A 24,578-nucleotide genomic window follows, 5' to 3' on the forward strand; every position below is an offset into this window, starting at 1 on the left:
CATGCAGTGATAATAATTACAATATGCTTGTCATTAAAGATTGGAGTGGCATTTGATAACATGAGGTTATGGGGTTCACTGAAGCCTGAAATACTGTCATAGGAAGAGAGAGGCAAAATTCAAAGGGTCAACAATGAAGAATGAAGAAGTTGCTATAATTCCTGTTATTTGTATGCAGAATAAAAGAAATTACCCAAACTGTTTGCTGAAAATAAATATTTATTATAACATTCATTATAAATCACCCAATGAACATAGCTTCTTTGTACAAAACAAAGACCTAAAAGGAAGTAACTTCCTCTTTGGATACGTGGGCAGGTCTGTTCCAGCTACACTGCTCATTCAGCAATGGAAAGGCCGAGGGGTATGGGAACACTATCTGCACATTGCATACACCCCGTACACGCACAGTCTAGCCCTAGAAAGAACCAGCAACAGTGCCCCTTTGTTGCTGTTCCTGTTGTTTTCTGACTGGCTCCCTTTTATCTGTTCTAGTTATGTCAGGAAAACTCAGAGGTCTGAGCCATTGCAATGTACTTCACCTGTTCACACATTTCAACAGAGTCTGGCGTGATCATTACTGCTTAGAATTGCTACATTTGATCTGATGAAGGATAAAATTGTAATGTGATGATCCAAAAGGCTAAGTGAGTTGTTTGTTTGTTTTTGTATTTCTAATCTGCTTTGGAGTGAATGAACTCTGTGCACGCACAGGCACAGACATTGTATACATGCGTTTATTGAGTATAAGCATTTCTGTTTAAATCTACCTTCAAAGGTGAAAGTAGAAATGTACATCTCTAGGGTGACTAACTCATCCCAGTTTGCCGGAAACCTTCCCAGTCCTGAAATCTCCTCAGTCCCAGGCAAGCTGAGATGGTTGGTCACACTACACATTTTTTTTCTTTCTTTTTTTTTTATTGTTGGGGATTCATTGAGGGTACAATAAGCCAGGTTACACTGATTGCAATTGTTAGGTAAAGTCCCTCTTGCAATCATGTGTTGCGCCCATGAAGTGTGACACACACCAAGGCCCCACCCCCCTCCCTCCGTCCCTCTTTCTGCTTCCCCCCCATAGCCTTAATTGTCATTGATTGTCCTCATATCAAAATTGAGTACATAGGATTCATGCTTCTCTATTCTTGTGATGCTTTACTAAGAATAATGTCTTCCACTTCCATCCAGGTTAATACGAAGGATGTAAAGTCTCCATTTTTTTTAATGGCTGAATAGTATTCCATGGTATACATATACCACAGCTTGTTAATCCATTCCTGGGTTGGTGGGCATTTAGGCTGTTTCCAGATTTTGGCGATTGTAAATTGAGCTGCAATAAACAGTCTAGTACAAGTGTCCTTATGATAAAAGGATTTCTTTCCTTCTGGGTAGATGCCCAGTAATGTGATTGCAGGATCAAATGGGAGGTCTAGCTTGAGTGCTTTGAGGTTTCTCCATACTTCCTTCCAGAAAGGTTGTACTAGTTTGCAGTCCCACCAGCAGTGTAAAAGTGTTCCCTTCTCTCCACATCCACGCCAGCATTTGCAGTTTTGAGATTTTGTGATGTGGGCCATTCTCACTGGGGTTAGAACATATCTCAGGGTTGTTTTGATTTGCATTTCTCTAATATATAGAGATGATGAACATTTTTTCATGTGTTTGTTAGCCATTCGTCTGTCATCTTTAGAGAAAGTTCTAGTCATGTCTCTTGCCCATTGATATATGGCATTGTTGGCTTTTTTCATGTGGATTAATTTGAGTTCTCTATAGATCCTAGTTATCAAGCTTTTGTCTGATTGAAAATATGCAAATATCCTTTCCCATTGTGTAGGTTGTCTCTTTGCTTTGGTTATTGTCTCCTTAGCTGTACAGAAGCTTTTCAGTTTAATGAAGTCCCATTTGTTTATTTTTGTTGTTGTTGCAATTGCCATGGTAGTCTTCTTCATGAAGTCTTTCCCCAGGCCAATATTTTCCAGTGTTTTTCCTATGCTTTCTTTGAGGATTTTTATTGTTTCATGCCTTAAATTTAAGTCCTTTATCCATCTTGAATCAATTTTTGTGAGTGGGGAAAGGTGTGGGTCCAGTTTCAGTCTTTTACATGTAGACATCCAGTTCTCCCAACACCATTTATTGAATAGGGAGTCTTTCCCCCAAGGTATGTTCTTGTTTGGTTTATCGAAGATTGGGTGGTTGTAAGATGTTAGTTTCATTTCTTGGTTTTCAATTTGATTCCAAGTGTCTATGTCTCTGTTTTTGTGCCAGTACCATGCTGTCTTGAGCACTATGGCTTTGTAGTACAGACTAAAATCTGGTATGCTGATGCCCCCAGCTTTATTTTTATTACTAAGAATTGCCTTAGCTATACGGGTTTTTTTCCAGTTCCATACAAAACGCAGAATCATTTTTTCCAAATCTTGAAAGTACAATGTTGGTATTTTGATAGGAATGGCGTTGAATAGGTAGATTGCTTTGGGAAGTATAGACATTTTAACACTGTTGATTCTTCCCATCCATGAGCATGGTATGTTCTTCCATTTATTAATAGCCTCTGCTATTTCCTTTCTGAGGATTTCATAGTTTTCTTTATAGAGGTCCTTCACCTCCTTCGTTAGGTATATTCCTAGGTATTTCATTTTCTTTGAAACTATGGTGAAGGGAGTTGTGTCCTTAATTAGCTTCTCATCTTGACTGTTATTGGTGTATACAAAGGCTACTGACTTGTGGACATTGATTTTATATCCTGAAACATTCCTGTATTTTTTGATGACTTCTAGGAGTCTTGTGGTTGAGTCTTTGGGGTTCTCTAAGTATAAGATCATGTCATCAGTAAAGAGGGAGAGTTTGACCTCCTCTGCTCCCATTTGGATTCCCTTTATTTCCTTGTCTTGCCTAATCGTATTGGCTAGAACTTCCAGCAGTATGTTGAATAGTAAAGATGACAGAGGACAACCTTGTCTGGTTCCAGTTCTAAGAGGAAAAGCTTTCAGTTTTACTCCATTCAGTAGAATATTGGCTGTGGGTTTGTCATAGATAGCTTCAATCAGTTTTAGAAATGTGCCACCTATGCCTATACTCTTCAGTGTTCTAATTAGAAAAGGATGCTGGATTTTATCAAATGCTTTTTCTGCATCTATTGAGAGGATCATGTGATCTTTATTTTTGCCTCTGTTAATATGGTGTATAACATTTATGGACTTGCGTATGTTAAAACAGCCTTGCATTCCTGGGATGAAGCCTACTTGATCATGATGAATGACTTTTTTGATGATAAGCTGTAATCTATTGGCTAGGATTTTGTTGAGAATTTTTGCGTCTATGTTCATGAGTGAGATTCGTCTGAAATTCTCCTTTTTGTTTGGGTCTTTTCCTGGTTTTGGTATCAGGGTGATGTTTGCTTCATAGAATGTGTTGGGGAAGATTCCTTCTTCCTCAATTTTTTGGAATAATTTCTGCAGTACAGGAATAAGCTCTTCCTTGAAGGTTTGATAGAATTCTGGAGTGAAGCCATCTGGACCAGGGCATTTTTTGGTTGGAAGATTTTTTATTGTTTCTTTGATCTCAGTGCTTGAAATTGGTCTGTTCAGGAGCTCTATTTCTTCCTGGCTGAGTCTAGGTAGAGGGTGTGGTTCCCAATATTTATCCATTTCCTTCACATTGTCAAATTTCTGGGCATAGAGTTTCTGGTAGTATTCAGAGATGATCTCTTGTATCTCTGTGGGATCAGTTGTTATTTCCCCTTTATCATTTCTGATTGAGGTTACTAGAGATTTTACTTTTCTATTCCTCGTTAGTCTGGCCAATGGTTTATCTATTTTATTTATTTTTTCAAAAAACCAACTCCTTGTTTCATTAATTTTCTGAATGATTCTTTTGTTTTCAATTTCATTGATCTCTGATTTGATTTTGGATATTTCTTTTCTTCTACTGAGTTTAGGCTTAGATTGTTCTTCTTTTTCCAATTCCATAAGATCTCTTGTGAGATTGTTGATGTGCTCTCTTTCTGTTTTTCGAATGTAGGCATCTAAAGCGATGAATTTTCCTCTCAAAACTGCTTTTGCATTATCCCAGAGGTTTTGGTAGCTTGTGTCTTCATTGTTGTTATGCTCAAGGAAGTTAATGATTTCCTGTTTTATTTCTTCCTGCACCCATCTGTTATTCAACAGAAGATTGTTTAGTTTCCATGCCTTTGGGTGGGGTCGAGCATTTTTGTTAGAGTTGAGTTCCACCTTTAGTGCCTTATGGTCTGAGAAGATACAAGGTAAAATTTCAGTTCTTTTGATTCTGTTGATATTTATTTTGTGTCCCAGGATATGATCAGTTTTGGAGAATGTTCCATGGGGTGGTGAGAAGAATCTATATTCTTTATCTTTGGGGTGGAGTGTTCTATATGCATCTATCAAGCACAGTTGTTCTAGGGTCTCATTTAAATCTCTTATATCTTTGTTTAATTTCTGTTTAGAGGATCTGTCCAGCTCTGTAAGAGAAGTGTTAAAGTCCCCTGTTATGATGGTATTATCAGATATCATATTGCTCAGACTGAGTAAGGTCTATTTCAAGAATCTGGGAGCATTTAAATTGGGTGTATAAATATTTAGAATTCAAATGTCTTCTTGTTGTATTTTTCCCTTGACTAATATAAAGTGACCATCTTTGTCTTTTTTGACTTTAGTTGCTTTAAATCCACATGTATCTGAAAATAAGATTGCAACTCCTCTTTTCTTCTGAATTCCATTGGCCTGAAAAATTGTCTTCCAACCCTTGACTCGGAGCTTTAATTTGTCTTTTGAAGCCAGGTGTGTTTCTTGCAGACAGCAAATGGATGGCTTGTGTTTTTTAATCTAGTCAGCCAATCTATGTCTCTTCAGTGGGGAATTCAAGCCATTAACATTTATTGAGATAATTGATAAGTGTGGTAGTATTCTATTCATCTTATTTTGTGAGAGTCCATTGCTTAGTTTTATCTTTTGCATCACTGTGGAGGTTAGGTTCTGTCCTTTAATTTCTGAGTTCCTACTTTGCTGCTGATCCATTGTGGTGGTCAGTGTGCAGAACAGGTTGAAGTATTTCCTGTAGAGCTGTTCTTGTTGTGGCGAATTTCCTCAATGTTTGTATATCCGTAAATGATTTGATTTCTCCATCAATTTTGAAGCTTAGCTTAGCAGGGTACAGAATTCTGGGCTGGAAATTGTTCTGTTTAAGTAGATTAAAGGTAGATGACCATTGTCTTCTTGCTTGGAAAGTTTCATTAGAGAAGTCTGCGGTCACTCTGATGGATTTGCCCCTGTAGGTCAACTGGCGCTTACTCCTGGCAGCTTGCAGAATCTTTTCTTCTGTCTTGACTTTGGACAGGTTCATCACAATATGTCTTGGAGAAGCTCGGTTAGAGTTGAGGCGACCTGGGGTCCGATAGCCCTCTTAAAGCAGTGTGTCAGAATCTTTGGTGATATTTGGGAAATTTTCTTTTATAATATTCTCTAGTATGGCTTCCATTCCTCTGGGGCATTCTTCTTCCCCTTGTGGAATTCCTATAACTCGTATGTTGGAACGCTTCATAAAGTCCCATAATTCTGACAGTGAACGTCCTGCTTTCTCTCTCTTCTTTTCTGCCTCTTTTACTATCTGAGTTATCTCAAGAACTTTGTCTTCTACCTCTGAAATTCTTTCTTCTGCATGGTCTAACCTGTTGCTGATACTTTCCATTGCATCTTTAAGTTCCCTGATTGACTGTTTCATTTCCTTCATCTCTGCTATATCCTTTTTATATTCTTCATATCATTCATCTCTTACTTGATTCTGTTTTTGGATTTCCTTTTGGTTAATTTCCACTTTATTAGCAGTTTCCTTCATTGTTTCCATCATTTCTTTCATTGTTTTCAACATGTGTATTCTAAATTCCCTTTCTGTCATTCCTAACATTTCTTTATAGGTGGAATCATCTGCAGTAGCTACCTCATGGTCCCTTGGTGGGGTTGTTCTGGACTGGTTCTTCATGTTGCCTGGAGTTTTCTGCTGATTCTTCCTCATGAGTGATTTCTTTCATCTGTTTCCTTGCCCTAATTTTCCTTTCACTTCCTCTTGCTCTTTAAGTTCTTGTGCCTGTGGACAGATCTCGCTGGCAACACGTTGTGCCATCCATCTCTTCTCCTGAACAAAAGTTCCTGGTCACACTACACATTTAACAAATAAATAAACATACAGGAAATGGTGAAAATGAAAGGACACTTTCCCAGATGTCCTGCCCATCTGGATTTGTATTATTATTTATTCCATTATGTCTTCTATATAATATTATTATATAATAATAATCCTCATCTTTCCATAGGTGGTTAAAAATTGTAGCCACTTCCAGTGATCAGAGCCTCTCCCATGCATGTGGTCTCATTTGCCACTTGCTATCACTCTAAGTGATGGACAAAGCAGTGATCAGAGGCCCTAGAAGCCCCCACTAATTGGGAAGCATCTGGACTAGAACCCAGGATTTCTGACTTCCAGCCCCGTGGTGTTTCTACCACTATTCATTTACATTCTCTTTGGGACATTCAGGTCCTAATCCTTCACCATGTCCTGATCCTAAACAGAAAAAATAGGCCATTATCACTTAGCAGCATGTATTAACCCACCAACTTTTAATCACTTTTTAATTTTATTGTACATCTTTTTCAAGTGATGGTGGTAAAAGGTCCCATATCCCATTTTATAATAAGAGAAGTGAAGGCTCCAACTGACTTGGCTTAGGTTGTATGCTGTATAGCACCTGTGACTTAGGCATTGATGGTTCAAATCTTGTCTTGTTCTTTATGATTTGATATACTTGGATTCATGGCACCTTTGACAATAGTTTTAAGATCAACATCATAGCTATTTACATATTTGAAAGAAAGGTTTAGATGGATAGAGAGCTTGACTGAAGTGCTTTCCTGCCCCAGTGAGAGTGTGAGGGCATCACTAGCACCTGCATGCTGGGGATGCTCTCTGTAGGTGTGCTGGACATTCCCTACCAGCCTCACCCAATAAACATTTTAATGTAGAAAGACTTTTGTTTCTGTTCCCTATAGAATGGCACAATCCACATGGGCATCATTTCAGGAGCTGGTTACTCCTTAGAATATAAAGTACTTTCTCCCTTGTTAAGAATATTTCTTTGCTAGGTGGAGCCTGTGGCTCAGTGAGTAGGGCGCCGGCCCCATATACCGAGGGTAGTGGGTTCAAACCCAGCCCCGGGTGAACTGCAACCAAAAAATAGCCGGGCGTTGTGGCGGGCGTCTGTAGTCCCAGCTGCTCAGGAGGCTGAGGCAGGAGAATCGCGGAAGCCCAAGAGCTAGAGGTTGCTGTGAGTCCTGTGACATCATGGCACTCTACTGAAGGCGGTAAAGTGAGACTCTGTCTCTACAAAAAAAAAAAAAAAAGAATATTTCTTTGCTGTTTAGTTTTTGTTCTCCTGTGTCCATTACATAATAGGCCGGTAGACCTGAGTTTGCTAATGTCTCAAATCCAGATTAGGCCAACTGTCCACATGCATCTTCCCAAAGCTTCATTCTTGGTTGCTCTCAAGGTATAAATCAGAGCCTTTCGAGGTAGAAGCAAAAGTTCCTAAGGTTTTTTTCTTTTATCCCCTTCTTATTTTACTTTATTTGCCTTAAAATTACATACACATGATCATTGTGACAAGTGAAACCCTGAAGAAAAATATAGTTTTACAACCCTTTTATCTGTACTCCTGAAATTTAAGAAGCTCTGACAATTGAAAGTTTTTTCATAAATTTGTAGAAATTCATTTGGAGGCAATACTGACCCAAACTCGTAGAGGTAAATTGTGGTCTCTGTTTGCCCAGTGGTGCTACAGGAATTTTGATGGACTTGAGCTCAGCGTGGTACCCGAGAGCCTGCTGGGCATCAGGTGGGGCTACGTATATACACATACATATTACCTTTCTCTATTACAAAATTTTGGGATTTTGAAGCTATGTAGTCCTAAGGATTTCTTTGCCTAAAACCACAAAAAGAAAATTTTAAGACTATTTCACACACTCCTTAAATGCCCCCTCCTAAAAAAACTGATATTATTAGTATGAGGTTCTCTCTCTCTCTCACACACACACACACACACACACACATTCATGAACATATACAGGGTTTTGTTTTTAAATAAAAATAGAGATCACTAGTCATATTACTTTGTAATTTGACGTTTTCTCCTACCATGATATTCCCTCCAGAATAATACATGAAAATCCAATTTATGCTTTCTAATAACTGTATACTGTCCCCAACTTTGGCTAATATCATACTGTAATCAACAATTCTGGACAGGTTTATAGGGTTTTGCTTTGGAAAATCACTTTATAATAGTGGTTATAAAGGAAAATATATCTATAGAGTTTATATATGTGTATATACAGTGATGTTGGTTAGAAAATGAAACAATCATTTCTCTCACACAATGAGACAGAAGATGCTTATTTAAAAGAAAAACAAAAGAGCTGCAACATATCAACTTTCTTGCTTTTCCTCAACATGTGGGCTTCTGCGCTGCTGTGTGTCAGGCTGGCAGCCAGGGAGCCTGCCACGCCCCTGCACTGCTTGCCAATGGGCACTGCTGTCAGCTCTGCACCTTTGGCGAGCTCGGCTTACCTACCACCACATGTCAGTTTTTCATAACTTAGCCCCTTGGGCAAGAGCCCGAACATCTGACTGGCCCCGCAGGCAAGGAGGCAGATGACTTCAGGGGTACAGCATGAGGCCGGGTAGGATGAACAAGCTCAGAGACTTTAGGCTTGACTGTCTTCTAAGGGACAGGCCGAGTCATGGAATTTCAATAAATAATTTAACCCCAGCTCCAGTTTCAGCTTCAGTGTTCACTTTCAGCACCTGGTTGCCATTGTTATTTGCAAGCAAGCTCCCCCTCTGCATGAGGTATGGAAATTTGGCTGAGATTCACTGACGTTTTTAGAATTCAATTGGGCCTGATTACTACGAACAAGAGTAGAGTTTTTTTTTTTCTAAATAAGAGTTAATGTGAAATCCACTTATGCAAAAGTGCACTCTTTAAATGAAAAAGAAAAGCTGGATATGGCCCAGTGCATTGGTTATGAAGGTCTTGAATTGTTGCTATAGGTCTGCTATATAGGTCTTGAATTGTTGCTATAGGTTCTTCCAAAGGTTCTGAAGGCCAACCTTCTCATCCATGAACAGGCATAAATCACCTAGAGATTTTGTTAAAATGCTGGTTCTGATTCGGTAAGTATGGGGAAAGGCTGAGAATCTGCATGTCTAGCGAGACCCTGGGGGATGCTGATGTTACTGGTTCCTGGATATACTTTGAGTAACAAGGTTGTGGACAGCCTAGAATTTCCTCCTTTCAAGAAAATGGGCCAGGTATGGTGGCTCATTCCTGTAATCCTAGCATTCTGGGAGCCTAGCATTCAAGCAGGTGGATTGCCTGAGCTCAGGAGTTCGACACCTGCCTAAGCAGGAGTGAGACCCTGTCTCTACCAAAAATAGAAAAACTAACTCGGGAGTTGTGGCAGGTGCCTATTGTCCCAGTAGCCTGTAGCTACTTGGGAGGCTGAGGCAAGAGGATCACATGAGCCCAAGAGTTTGAGGTTGCTGTGAGCAATGATGCTAGGGCCCTGTATCCAGAATTACAGTGAGACTCTGTCTCAAATAAAAGAGAGAGAGAGAGTGAGAGAGAGAAAGAAAAGAAAAGAAAGAAAGAGAGAGAAAAAAAGGTCCCTTTTAGGACTATGCCTGGGAATTATGGGGCAAAGAGAAAAAGCTCTGAATGGGACAGAGTTTAGGGGTGAACTCATGTTCATTTTTCTAAGGGGACTGTAGGACATTGTAGTCTATCCACAATTTCAACCCACTGATGACAAAAGCTGTGTGTGGGGGGTGGGGGGCAGTCTGTACCATTACTGTGCCTCATCCTTCCAGAGCTCTTGCACATGCGTTATCTCCTTTGATCCTCCCCAAGGGTGGCGAAGCAGGTGCGCAGCTGGTATTGCTCCCAGTTAAAGATGAGAAAGGCCAATTTCATCTTTGTTTTCTTACTATTTTCCAGGTGAAAAGATAGAAGAAATGGTTTCCTCTGAGCTAGTCACATTACTGCCAATGCTATAGACCAAAAGCCAATAAGGACTACGTGCTCTACTTATAATATTAAATTTGTTTTGAAGGTCTTGTTTCTCTTGGCCTAACTGAGGCTGTGGGTTTTGCATGCAGGTTACATTCTTAGCAACTAGAGTGAGTATGTCTAGCCACTAATGCAGCGGTTCTCAACCTGTGGGTTGGGACCCCTTTGAAACAATGACAATACATCCTGCACATCAGATATTTACATTATGATTCATAACAGTAGCAAAATTACAGTTATGAAGTAGCAACAAAAATAATTTTACGGTTAGGGATTGCCACAACATGTGTTTTCTATCTTAAACTCTTCAGCAAACTTCTGTGTAGGTATGTCAGCAGAATTCCATCTAAGGTTGGCATTATAAATAAAACATGTAATTGCCAGAGGGCACCCACATTCTGCCCATTGATCCTAGCTGAGACCTTAGGATTTTCTACATAATGCTTCCAGCAACCTCCTTTAATAGCTGGAACATGAAGCCCAAGTTGAAACGCTTCTTTGCCATTCCTGAGCCTCCATCAAAAGATAGTTTGTAGGTGCTGATCCTGAACATTAAATAGTATCTAGAAGTCTGTCTGCTATGAATACTTGAACGCCATCCCTTAATATCATCTGTTCTAACTATAGTACAACAATGGCCTGTTTCCTTCCTTAGGTCTTGGATGTAAGGGAAAGGTATTGTGACTTTTGGTTTACAATGGTGGAAATACAGTTTTGTGGGTGTCAGGATGAGGAGGAGATAACCACAGTATAATTTTTAAAAACAGATATAACTACCTGATTTGGTACCTTCAAACTAAATAGAGGTACAACTGATATGCTTTTATAACTGCCATTCACTACATAAATGTCTACTCTCAACCTACAGGTGGAAAACTGTTTGTTAGAACTGGAGACACATTTTCACATCTTCTAAGACACTAAATAGTTGACCCAAGGGATCCGGTCTGTGGGTATTAGTATTAGTACGTGGAAGCCAAAATGTATATTTTTCATGCTTGTAAACTTGAGTATCCTGACAGCATCAGACCGTATTTGGAGACTTACAGAAGGAAAGACAATTCCTGCACCTCACTGGAGTCAGCCGATGAGTAATTTCGTATTTTTATGAGGCTACTTTCAGTTTTTTGTCCTAGAAATGAAGAGGAGAATTTATATCAGAGCTCTTCACAAGCAAGGATGACTTCTGACTTTTGTGCTTCAACAAGTAAATGAGGAGGGAATCAGAGAATTGGGAGTGAGGCTTTATCCAGTCATCCCTTCATTTTACAGGTGAGGAGGCAGAAGGCCAGGCTGAGGCAGTGACTTGATCAAAGGCACATTTACCTTGCAGAACAACTGAGACCAGTACACAGATCCTCTGCTCAGGCAGAAAGCAGGGTGGGCAAACTGTCTCCTATAACTGCAAGGGAACCTGCGAAAGAAAACATGGTAGGCTTTGGAAAAATTCCCTAAGTAGGTGTGGCTTCCTGGGTGACGGCCTGGGCTACTGTGTGGCATAATTACTGGGGTAGTTTTATTTATTTTTTATGGGACTACAATAAAGAGAATATTTCCTGCCTTAGTCTGCCATTGGGAAAAGGTTTTAATTTCCCCTTTTGGCTGGGAAATTGCAAAAGACAGATCCCTTTTCAAGTATAGCTTGGCCTGAGGTTGAACATTATAACTCAGCCTAGAACAAGTTCAGATTGATTTTTTTTCAAGGCAGAGAAAATGAAATTGGGTCTCCTTGACACAAAACCTGGCTCAGTTTATGTCTGTGACTGTGGGACTGTTTGTAAAAGCTCCTTTCTAAAGCAGAAGATGTAATCATCCCAGACAACAAGCTCTGAAGGAGGTCCACAGAAATGAGTAGGGTGGGCTCCCGCGACAGGGGCGCCTGCCTGGAAGGAATGTTCCCTACTGTGGGTGGCATAGAGAGACTTTCTCTGGATCTGTGGGCTTTAGTGTACTGCTTGTGGGTGGTGGTGGTGGTGGTGGGAGCACAAAGGGCAAAGTGACCTTGAAGACAGCCTTCACGCTGAGTGCCTTCTCCCTGCCAGTCACCGAACTCCCATTCACTTTCGTCATCTCTCAATATCCTCCGTTCCCCCGGGGGAGGCTATGGAGAGGAGGGATTTCCCTACAGATTTCCTCCTGTATTTCCCAGCAGGTGGGGACTCAGGAGCTGCCGTAGGATTCTGGCTTCTTGTCTTTACCCTGAGCGATCCCTCCACATTAAACTGGAATAAACCTTGGCCAGAATCTGTACCCTTCAATAACCAGAATTTTTCTTCCTGTGCCCTCAGCATTTTCCTCTTTGAAAAGAGCAAAGTATTGAGTAAGAGTTAGCAGGAAAAATCTTCGAAAGATCATTTTTAGGAGAAGTCAGTTCCACCTCTCCTATCTTCAGTGATTGTGTCTGAGTTAGTTGGTGGTTTTGACTTTGGTGGTGAAATGGTGATTTCCGTCATCTCCGTTCAATTGCAAACTCCACCCCCATTGATTGTCTGTGTGGCCTGGATCAAGTCATCTGAACTCTTCGGACATCAAGTAGCCTAGTCTAAAAAATAAAAGGATTGGATGAAGCTTGAGAGACCTGCTGGAGGTCATATGTGTGTGGGGGTGCAGCCTCCCAAAGGAGATGCCTCTTCACTGCTGTTTAAGGCAAGGCACAGATCCTAAGGGAAGCTGCTGCAGAAAGGCCGTGAGGACGCAAAGCCCGGAGCAACCAGGGAGGTAGTCACAGGTGGTTCTTGCTTTATGTGTCACTTCCCCTCCAAACTCGAGGGCTGCCCCGCAGACCCACCTGCCTGCCTTTCCAGAGTAGATATTGCCATGCTCCCCATCTCAGCGAACGTCTCTCCAGCCTGTGCAGGGAGCCAGGTGTGGCTCTAGGAGTTTACTGAGCCACTGGAATTCTTGCATGCAACTCTAAGATTCAGCAATGTCCACCTCCTTCCAGCTGCGTTTTAGACTATTTCAGAGTGTCTGTCAGGATCATCTCTTCAAAGTCCTTCACTTTGTACATAATAAAACTGAGGCCCAGAGAAGGGAAACTGCTGCGCCTGTGCTGGCCCTTCTGCCTGGTGGCTGCATGCACAGATTTGCTTGAAGAAGCTCTCTTACCTTCAAGGCTCACATGGAGCCTTACTGCTGCCCCAAACTTCTCCTGGACCCTCAGGGGCTTCATGTGCTCCACCCCAGCCATAGTCCATTACCGCAGGCTTCACTTCTGTGGCCATTATCTCTCCACCACACTTGTGGCTTCTCAAGAGCCGACTGCGTCCTGCTCAGCCCGTCAGTCTCTGGCACCAGGCAGACCCTCAGGGAAGACGCTTGTCGGGCTGTGTGGGTCCACCATTCCCATGTGACCGGGTGACCACTTGTGGTCAAGAGCAGAGCTAAAGCCCCCAGTGCTCCACAGGGCTCTCTGGGGGAAGCTGCATATTATGAGAAGCAACATTTCTAGCCATTACTGGAGGATGGTGTCTAGAGAGAGCAGAGAGGGTTGAGAATGCATGGCCTGTGGCTGCGCCGACCACAGAAGAGCTTAAGGCCAATGGCCAGGATTCTGGACCTGGCCCCAGTGCCCTCTGTCACCCTCAGGCAGGACTTGAGAGTTCTGTGTGGAGATGCAGCCATGTTGATGTCAGGCAGCAGGGGAAGCTCTTGGCAGTTTTTGTGGCTATAGCACTGACTTGAGGTTTTTCAGATGCTTTTTCCAATGTGCTTTTCGTTCCCTGCACAGCTCCAAGTGGTGCCTGTCCTTCAGGGCTGATTCCATGGTGGGGAACAACAGCAGGGAGGTGGCTCAGGGAGCTCTATTGTTTCTTGTTTATTTTTTAACAAACTCCTTGGGTGATTCTATTGCATGTCCCGATTGTGAGCCCCACTAGATCAGAAGTGGTCATTTCTGGCTGAACATTAGAATCACCTCAATACCCATGCTGGCAAACGTTCTGTGGTCTGAGCCCTACTCCAGACTAATTAAATCAGAGTAAAGAGAGCGGGGCCTGGGCATTTCTTCTTTTTAAAATGAGTATTTGAGTGGAATTTTGGAGCTCTGTAAACATACTTCGCTGACATATCATAAAATACTAATTTTGCAAGCAATTTTTCAGAAAGCCTCGGGTTTAAGTGACCCTAATTAATAAATCTCATGACTCAGGTTTGATTTTAGTGCCTTAAGCTTTTAATCTGTCATATTTGAGTTTGGGGTTGATGAGTGATTACTGAGCCATGTTTTGGTAGGATGACAGATTTTGTGATGTCCCTAAAGTCTTTCCAGACCAGCTTATCCTATTAAGATGCTATATACAGAATGCAACATTCAGACACCCAGAGCAGAGGAGAAGATGAGTAATGACGAATCTCAGCTATGTCAGGATCCCGAACAGCAACTTTCGTAGGAGGAACAAAGTTCAATGGCAAGGTCTCTTTGTTTGGTATGAAGATTATTGGATTGCAGGCTCATTCCTTGAATGTAGGGGAATTAGATTCATGATCAAGAGCTGGAACTAATTTCTGTAATATCTTGGATAAAAAATGAAAAATACATCAAAGGAGGAAAGCAAAGCTTTTGACAGTGCCCTAATTAAGTGGAGAACACGTTTCCTCCATTAGGGCTCCAAGAGAGGCTTAAGTGAGAAGACCTTTTCTTCAAATTAAATCTACGTGGGAAAGAGTTCTTTTTATTTGAGGTTGTAGATTTATATCACTCTTTGGTTTCCTGTGTTTTGGTATATTTTGAGGTGGGAGAATTCCAGCTTTCAGCTTTCCTGATCCAAGCTTTGATAGCCATAATCCGGACTAAAGAATAGCATGATAGTCCCTCAAATATTTATGACAAAGGTCCTCAAATATGGAGAGGCCACAAAGGCTTCATATTGACTTCAGTAGAAAACTGCCAGGAATCAGTTCCTTTCATCTATCTTCCTTGGGTCTGGGGCTTCTCATCTTTGGTTCCTGAACTACTTAAAAGCATATATGGTTGGAGAATGTTGCTTTGCACAGAAACTCTATGGCCTTGTAGAGGACAGACAGGAATATGACATCACTGTACCAGCAGCTAACCAAACATGAGTCACGTTCCCCATCTCCCTTCATGGTAAATGCTTGACTGACCTAGTTTGGGATCACTCTTCTCTGCCAGTAGATGGTGGCTGTAGTTCTTTCTGTGTTTGCTTTCTCTGTTGAATTTATTGCTCCACACACAAAAGGTATTATTGAACTTTTTGTGCCCTCAGAGAGAGGTCTACTGACTCTTCACAAGGCATAGCTTTTCATAAACAGGGATGATTAATGAGCTCTTCCCAGATGTTTATCTTCTGTGGTCATAATGACAGTACCTGTAAATTTACAAAGTGACTATCCTTTGTTTTATACATATTATCTTCCAGCCATATAACAACCCTCCAACATAGATATTTCTGCCCCAGTTTGAAGATAGGTGTACACCTAAGCCTAGGTGCACATGTGTGAGTTATCTGCTAAGTAACAAACCACCCCCCAAATTAGTGACTTTAAACTATAAAAACATTTCTTTTGCTCAAGAACCTACAGGTTGGCCAAGGTTTGACCAATTTTACTTCACTAGATATGTTTCAGGACAGCTCAAAAGCTGGGGGCTGGAATCCTCTGATGTCTCACTTATTCACACATGTGGTTATCCGTGCGACCTATCTTCTGAGAACGTAGCTGGTACTGTCAGCCAGAATATTACACAGTTGCCTCTTCATGTGCTCTGGGCTTCCTCACAACATGGTGGCCGGGTCCCCAGGGTAAACATCCAAAAAAAGAGAGAATGAGCCAGACAGAAGCTATATCACTTTGTATGACTTAGTCCCAGAAGTCACACTGTCTCACTTCTGCCACATTCTATTTATCTGGGCAACCACAAACACCTACATGATGTCAAGAAAAAGGGAAATATAGACTCCACCTTTACTTGGGGATGTGGCAAGCTCTGGAGAGCTTACAGGACTGGAAATAGTACTGTCGCCTCTTTGGGAAAGTAAATTAGCCACACACAGCTCAGCTGTTTGGTGACAGGGCTGGAATTTGAACCCAAGGTTGCATGATTCAATACCAAGCCCTTGCCACTGTCCCACAGAATTCTGTGAAGTTGAGGACTAAAGTTTGCTTCTAGAATTATAGAATTTAACTATTAAATGTTACACTTGAGCTGGTGAACCAAAATAGCCAAACTTAGAGGTAGATGGTTTGGACTTTGGGACTCCCAAGGTGAGATGCAGGTTTATGATATTGTGATATGAGAGCCATTCTGCCTCCCTAAACATGATGAAGTCACTTGGAAGACATACCAAGATGACTAAAGTTAACATTTCTTGAACACTGAGTATGTTCACTGAGTATGAACATTGAGTATGAGTATAAATAATCTGAGAATTCCTTTAAAAAAAAATCACCACTGAGTCATACTTATGCTAGTACAATGTAGCAACTAGTTGGAAGAACAGATAATTTGGTATTGAAAAATAATAACAACAAGGCATATTGTCCAACTTTAACTCATAAGAAAACCTCAGGTATCTAATAAACAGCAAATTATTTCATTAAAATGAGACAAATTCTAGAATAATGTTTAACATTGACATGAGCGAGGATAAGAAATAGAACTAAGAAGGGAAACTTTACCCAAGCAAGTCCTGCAGCCTTCAACATTCTCCCTATTTCTCCCTCCTTCCTCTCTCTTCCTCCCTCCTTCCCTCCCTTCCTCTCTCTCTTTCTTTCTTTCCTTTGTTTATTATTATTATTATTATTATTATTATTTTATTGCAGTTTTTGGCCGGGGCTGGGTTTAAACCCACCACCTGGGCCCAGCGTCCTACTCCTTTGAGGTACAGGCCCCGCCCTTTCTTTCCTTTATTAAACTCAGGGGTAAAGAGTATGATTATAGGTCTAGGAGCCAGAGTTATTGCTAACTTGCAGAGGAAACTCGTGTTCTCAGGAGTAGATGAGTTCTCTAAAGGGCAGCAGCAGCAAGGGGGAGAAGCAGTGAGCTGGGGGCAGAGGTCAGAAAGAGGAACAGAAGGGCCATATGCAGATGGGCTGCACAATGTGTGGGGCCACCTGCAAAATGAAAATGAGCTCTGTTCAAAACTTACGTAAGAATTTTAAGACAGCAGCGACAGCAGCAGAGCATTAAGCCAAGCTTGGGACCCCACACAACTGCAGACTACATGCCCACAAAGCCAGCCTCACAAATGTGAGAGGCGCCTGGGGACAAGGCAGGCTGCAGATGCCTGAGTTTTAAGAAAAAGAGATAATCAAAAGTTTTAGCTATAGGAGAAGCTTCAGGAAGGATGAAGACCAAAGAAAACGAAAAAGAATTGCTTAGGCCAGAGAGATAGTGAAAGAGAACTATTTCAGAAGAGGTTGTTAAACAGAAGTAGGACTGACAAGCGGTTTAAAAGAGACCCGTTCACTTATGCAAATAGTTGAACATAAAAGCATAGGAAAAAAAGCCACGTGGGAGTGTAAGAAAGGGGCTGGGAAAGGGTCATGGTGTCCAGTTGGAAAGGGCAACTCTTTCTCAGAAAAGGTGGAGGAATGGGAGGGCGAATGGAGGCTCAGTGGAGACTGACAGACAGTTCAAGGTAGGCTGATAGACATGCCCTGGAGGGCTCAAGCTCAGGGATGTTACTGCAACGCAGGATGCTGTAGGCAGCCTTGGGCCCAAAGCCACCATTAGGCCAGACCACTTACTCAGGGTCAAAGGCACCCCCTGCACCCTGCTCTCTTAGAGACCCAAACCAGGTAGCCTTCTGGGTATGGCACCTACAAGTTTTTGGGGGGAGGGCATGTGTACACAACTATATTATATAAAAAAAAAGCCATCTGGTAAGCTCAGGTGCTGATGACAGACACTGATTAATGGATTACCTGTCTCGGGTAGTGTTTTCAAATTCACCTGGCCTCATGGTTAATTTTATATGACAACTTAGCTGGGCCGTGGTGCTCAGATACTTGGTCAAATATTCCTCCAGTTGTTTCTGGAAGGTGTTTTTTGGATGAGATTAACATTCAAATTGGTGAATTTGAAGTAAAGCAGATTGTCCTCTACAGTGTGGGTGGGCCTCATAGAGCAAAGACTGACCTCCTCAGAGGAAGAGAGAATTCTGCTAGTAATCTGGCTTTCAACTTGAACTGCAGCTCTCCCCTGAGCCTCCTGGCTGCTGGCCTGCCCTGCAAATTGGACTCCACCAAGCCTCCACAATCGTGTGAGCCAATTCCTTAAAATAAATCTTTCTTTCTCACTTGCTCTCTTTCCCTCCCACCCCACTTCCTCACTCTCTCTATGTATTTATATAAATAATAACATATAATATACTATACAAAACCAGGATGTGTATGTGTCCCTATGTATAGTAGATAGGATAGGACATGTGTGCGTGTATATGTGTATGTAAACACACATTCTATTGATTTGAGCCCTTTAAGAACCCTGGCTAATATACCTGGAATTCTTCCTATCTCATTGCACAGGAACGTGTCTGCATAGAACTGAAGCAGTCTTTATGTTCAATTTCTGACAAAATGCAGGTCTCTGAACCTCAAATGTATACTTGTTCCCTGACTATTTATTGAATGAAAAATGCCTGAGTGACCCTAAGCTAGTTGGACCTTTTGTGGCTACTGAGGAAAGGAATGCTGATTTCTTCAAAAGTAGACTCTCTTGGGTCCCCAACAAGGGTTTAGGGGTTCTGAGAGGGTTCTGAGAGACAACTATGTTAAATGTTGTCTAGAGATGGTGTGCTTCTCTCTCTGGGGGTGCCATTTTGTAGGTAAGACCACTGGTGTTTTAACATGAGTCTGGGCAGGTGGTATTAGTAGTCATGCGTGTACAGAAAAAGAAGAGCCATCCTCAATTATAAATGTCCTTGATGAAACAGGACATAAATCTCGACTCTTGTGTACATGTCTTAAACATTCTGGCTGATGAAACAGGAAATACACATATGGTCTTTGGCTGTGTTCTAAAGCATGATGATTGTTGAAGGCAAACCACGTGTATGATTGAGTGGACAACTGAACCATCTTCCTCCTTCACAGAACACGGTTTTTGCTTAAAAGAGCAACTGGATAAAATAAGATAAAGTTAATGAAATGAAGAACATTATGCTCACTCAGACTTAGTATTTGCCCAACATTTTCTGGAAAATCAATAAAATGAGCTTGTCATTTCAAAGGCAGCAACTGATAATATTTATTGCCATTCATAAAAGGCAAGCTTCCAAGAGAAAATTAGAATTTTTGGAATCATGTGTGTATGACAACTCAAGCTTGATATGAGGTCAGCAGCTTTCCTATCCATAAACTTTTTTGATGAGATTAGCGTTGATATTAATGAATGAGATGTTTTTATATTTTGTTATAGAACGTATAACATTTGGAAGATCTGCATAATGTTCTGAAACACTTTTTTTAATTAACAAATTCATGTGTTACAAAAATCATGCGTGGGTAAAAGAGCTATCTAAAGTGCAAGACAGGTAAGTAGGTTTGGGTAGAATAGGATACATTTCATTGATACGGTTTCAAATTCTACGTATCTACCAACCTTCAAGAAACTACCATTTGTTGAGTTTCAGTATGGTATCAAAGAAGAATACTCACAATTCTCTGAAAAAGATATTAAAATATTCTTCCTTTGTCCCACGACATGTCTGTGTGAGGCCAGATTATCTTAATATACTTTAACCAAATTAAGCCAGACATTAAAAATATTGTGAAAACAGAAGATAAGTACCACTCATCTCACTAAATTTCTTTGGTTTTCAGAAAATATAGCTATTTTATATTTAAATGTTATTTGTGTTAACATGAACATATTTACTATAACATTATAATATTTAAATGAATATGTATTCATTTTAAATATTCATTTATCCATTTAAAATAAATATTCAAATGAATATTTGTTCATTTAAATATTTAAAACATTTTTCAGCATTAACTTGTCATATAGTAATATCAATAGCTATAACCTACATGAAATTTTTGGGGGGGATCTTTAGCCTTCAGCAAATTCTCAAGAAGTTTGAGAACTGAAGTTCTAAATGAATCTCCACTAGTCACTTGATACACAAAATTGCAGGAAGTTGTAGGTGCACTGGTTGAAACCAAGATGGGTTGAGTTACACCTGGTGAATTAGGACAGAGATGAATCGAGAACCACAATCTCCTGCTATGGTGTGCTCCATAACTCAAGTTTGTTTGTTAGTTCGTTTATTTTTAGGATGCTCTTCAGAGTGCCAATGAGAGAATTTTGAGATCCTCAAGGCATAAAAAAAGTGGGGGCAGGGAATCACCTTCCTCTCAATATAATTAATGTTATTATTATGAATGTTTTTATCCAGCTATTAATAATGTCAATATTTTACTAATTCATCCTCAACTCCTTTCTCTGCCACTGCCGCAGGAGGAAAACAGATAACAGTGTGTGAATCTGGCTTTGCTTTTTCAAATTCTACACTTGTTACTGACATAATCAGCCCTGGGCTGTCTTAAAGGACCAAGAACTTGTTACCTGTCAAGTGCTTCTTGATGGGTTTATAGGAAACGGACATCATAAACTCAAGTTAACACTACGCTATTATTAAATGAATAGCTGCCTGTCCCATAGTGCGTTATCAGTAATGCTGCTCCTGCCCTGGGCCCTCCCACTGTCGCCAGTTTACATAACGGAGCCTGTGCTATCTATGTGGCTCAGGGGTGGGTCTGTTCCCACACTAGAGAAAAGTGAGTACTGAATAGGGTGTGGAGTACTTGGTGTGGTTGAGAGGGAGGTAAAATAACTGTAATTTCATAGCAATTACGTACAGCCACCACTGTCAAAGGCTCCAGTTTTCCATTATAAACCCGAGCCTCTGCTGGGAGCGATTTGCGAGGTAGAAATAGGCACACAATTAGCCCTTAATGTATGAAAGAAGCATCACTGCCTCCCAACAAAACAAACCTCCAGGGGGAAAATAATATGTTGAGCTCAGGGAAAGAATTTTTTTCCTCCTTTTCTTTAAGAAAAAAATCTTAGTAAACCCCACTCCCGAAGGTTGGTTAGATCATTTGAAGCTTTACAAGTAAGCCTGGGGGTCTTCATTACCTGTGCTCTCCCTGACAGTGGAGTCCCCTGCCAGACCACCTGCTGGGGCCATGGTTTCCAAGACAGCCAACATCAGAGATCAGAGCAAGTGGGTTATTTCTGCCTCTAAGTCCATGTTGGAGGCCAATAAACCACTAACTAGAAATAAAGTATACAGAGACCAGTTAGCCAACCTTTTTTTGCTTGTTCATGTATTTGTTTGAAATCCATTCTTCAAGCAGTTAATGTCGCTACAGCCCACTCAGAAGCACAGTGAGGATAGATTTGTCTTTCAGTCTTAAAAAAGCCCGTGAGTTTGAGGAATGGAACGGGATGGAGAAAGGAAATGAGGGCAGTGTGCGAGCACTCAGTGATGCTGCTGTTCTACGTGTTCTTGGATCCCCTGGCCCATGCTACAGAAGCCCGTAAGCTCCTTGAGGAAATACGTTTTTGAATCTCTTGGTTAATTTTCTCCAGCGCCTTGCACATAATTGATAGTCAATATGAATTGACTGGGTAAAAGGACAATTTAACAAATGAATGCTTTATTGACACTGAAAGCCAAGTACCAGTCAGAACTCAGTGGCATATTGATTAAAGCCTTGAGCCTTCTTACTAACCTAAACATAGGGAGCTGGGACCAAAATCTGAGATATCTGTCCCTGCGACATCATTATAGAGCAAAGACCAAGGGATGAAAGAGGGTAAACGATAGAAGAACACATTTTGGCTGAGTATAGCCAAAGGAAAGCATTTCTAATTGTTAGAGAAATTCTCAGAATGGATTGCTTTGAGAGATTTAAAGTACTGCTCAGTGGAGATACTCAGGCACCCCCAACTTCACTTGGGGGTGTAGAAGTTGGTGTCCCAGTATCATTTGTGTTAGACTACATGATGTTGGAGGTCTCTTTTTACACTTAGATGCCAGGGCTCAGTCATTTCATAAAATTGTGATCCTACATAATCACTAAGTTCAGTTCAGCAAGTATTTATTGAACCCATGCACAGGTGCCATGCATGGCCTTGCATTGACTTTAGAAAGACAAAGATGAATAATAGAGAACTCCTGCTCTTTGAAGTTGGCTGAAGGCACAGTTGTAGTAAGTTCTCAGACTGGGGCTTGGGTGTCCTAGTCCCGTGTTCCTTCTTGCTAGTGCACACATGTCGACTCAAGACTCCACTTCTCTTCTTTCTAGGCTGGAATCGATGGGGAAAGCATTGGCAACTGTCCTTTCTCTCAGCGTCTCTTCATGATCCTTTGGCTGAAAGGAGTTGTGTTCAATGTCACCACTGTGGATCTGAAAAGGTAAAGGACATCATATGAATGAAGACTATGTTTAGCTGCAGGAATAGGGCATCTTTCGTGAAGAAGGGCAGAAGCCTTCCACAGCTGCCCCTAGCTCCTGCTCACACCTCCTTGTGCAGAGCTGTGTCTCAGGGCCCATCCCTAATTACAAGTAAGGCTGCAAAAGTGAGTATCTCATGTGAGGTCCAGTCCTTCACTGCCTGTTCAACTTCTCAGAAGGGAGGAATGGCATTGGCTATGCAGCTAAGAGCATCTGGCTCAGAGGTGGGCTCATCTACAACACAGGCATTAGTCATTTCAGTAGCACTAGTGCTATTATCCGTGGGACTCCTGCCAGGACTTCAGGCATGACATCCTGAGTCTTCAAGGGATTTAGACCACTGCCCATGCTATGTATCCATTTTTAGAAGTCTTTAACAAGAGAGTTCTGGATTATAGCCTGGATGGAGAGTTACTACTGTTCAGTTTTTAAAGCACAATTTAATGGATGTTACTAACACCAGGCATCATTCACTATTGGGAGCCACATTCTCTCACTCCTACCAAATGTATTGCTTCCTCCCTTCTGCCTGTCCTTTAAATGTGGACTAGCTCAAGCCTCACCCTGGAGCATTAATTGACTCTACCTTCTTTTCTGGTGAGCTTGGCATATACTTTGTGTCATCTTTATGTGAATTATTCTATTCCCAGAGCCTTGCTGTCACCTAGTGACATTTGGATGTTCTATTATCAATTTAAAATCTCTATGTCTAAAATTTCATCCACCATTTTTCTTTTGAGTTGGGCAATCCTCATGAATTCCTTTGCTCTTCCATTTTCCGGGCACTGAAACGTTTCCAGCTCCTTTCTCTTGTCACCTGCATTGTTGATCAGGAGCATGTCCTGAGCATTCTCCCACTGTACTAGCTCTTCCTCCAAACTATCTTACTCTTAAAGCCCATATTTGGTTCAGTTCTTACCACTTCACCCTGTTTCTTTGTTCTTGAAACTGGTCTTTGTTCTAGCAGGATCTATCTATCTATCTATCTATCTATCTATCTATCTATCTATCTATCTATCTCTCTTTCTCACTCTCTCTCCCACTCCATCCATCCTTTATTGTATCCTAAAGTTAGTCTTCTTTAAAACAGTGTTTTAATCAAGCAACTCCCCTTCTTGGAAAACCTTCAACACTTTCATCATCCATGATCATCCATGGGGTAACTGCATCTGAAGCCCTCTTTGTCTTTTCCCCAGTTCTTCCCAACACATCTCACTGTGGCCTGTCCCCTCTGTCCAGCTGAACTGCCTTCTGCTGCCCTTGTTCTTTGCAGCCTCCAGCCCTTGGCTAGCATGTGTCCTCTGTCTAACACTGCCCTCTTGTCCCTGCAGATGGTACCAGTCCCTAGGCTCTGCCTCCATCCCCTTTCCCTGTGCGGCCTCCCACCTTTCTCAGGAACTTACCTACCAACCCAGTTTCCCTCCAAAGTCACAAGCACCTAAGTTGCCTTTTGTCATTACTCAGCATCTCACTAAGTTACCTTATCTACAGTCCTAATGCTTTACAACTGGTGAGTGCTTTATAAAAGTCACATAATGCATAATCCTGTGAAGGAACCCTTCTCCATGTTATATGAAGAAGTGGAGACAGATGCACTTAAATGATGGCCAAGGTGCCCAGCTGGAAATCAGAGAAGCTGCTCCTAAAAGCTCAGTCTCCTTGGTTCAAATACTGTACTCCTCAAAAAGCATCAGTTATGAAGATTGTTTTCTCCTTCAAATGAAGCCTTAACTCCCTGGAGGACAGGCTGGGATCAGCTTTCAGTTTCTTTGTGTTTTCCATAGCAAGTAGCTTTTTATGGGCCCTCAACTATTATCTGTCAAATGAATGGAGAGTATCCACCATGCAGGCAGTGTCTGTGATAATTAAAGAAAGCAGGAAACTCCATATAGTTTGAAGAAACAGCTTCAAAGTTTCCTTCCTTTGAATCATCACTTGTGAGTTGACTTGTGCGTTAGCAGGAGGTCAAGATGGGAAAGGGGGCCATGCCAGTATTCTTCTGATGCTCAGCTCCTTC

At 41.3% G+C, this 24,578-nt stretch overlaps 1 protein-coding gene across 2 annotated transcripts in view; it reads left to right on the forward strand.

Moving 5' to 3' along the window:
* The window catches only part of CLIC5 (chloride intracellular channel 5), a 170,996-nt gene that overhangs the window by 93,089 nt on the left and 53,329 nt on the right, over nucleotides 1-24,578 (forward strand). For both annotated transcript variants that reach the window (XM_053603196.1, XM_053603197.1), the window contains exon 2: nucleotides 22,412-22,521. In XM_053603196.1, coding sequence (XP_053459171.1) covers nucleotides 22,412-22,521 — 110 coding nt within the window. The remainder of the gene's footprint in view (nucleotides 1-22,411; nucleotides 22,522-24,578) is intronic.

This window comes from Nycticebus coucang, chromosome 9 (assembly GCF_027406575.1).
Source record: "Nycticebus coucang isolate mNycCou1 chromosome 9, mNycCou1.pri, whole genome shotgun sequence".
Classification (NCBI taxonomy): Eukaryota; Metazoa; Chordata; class Mammalia; order Primates; family Lorisidae; genus Nycticebus; species Nycticebus coucang.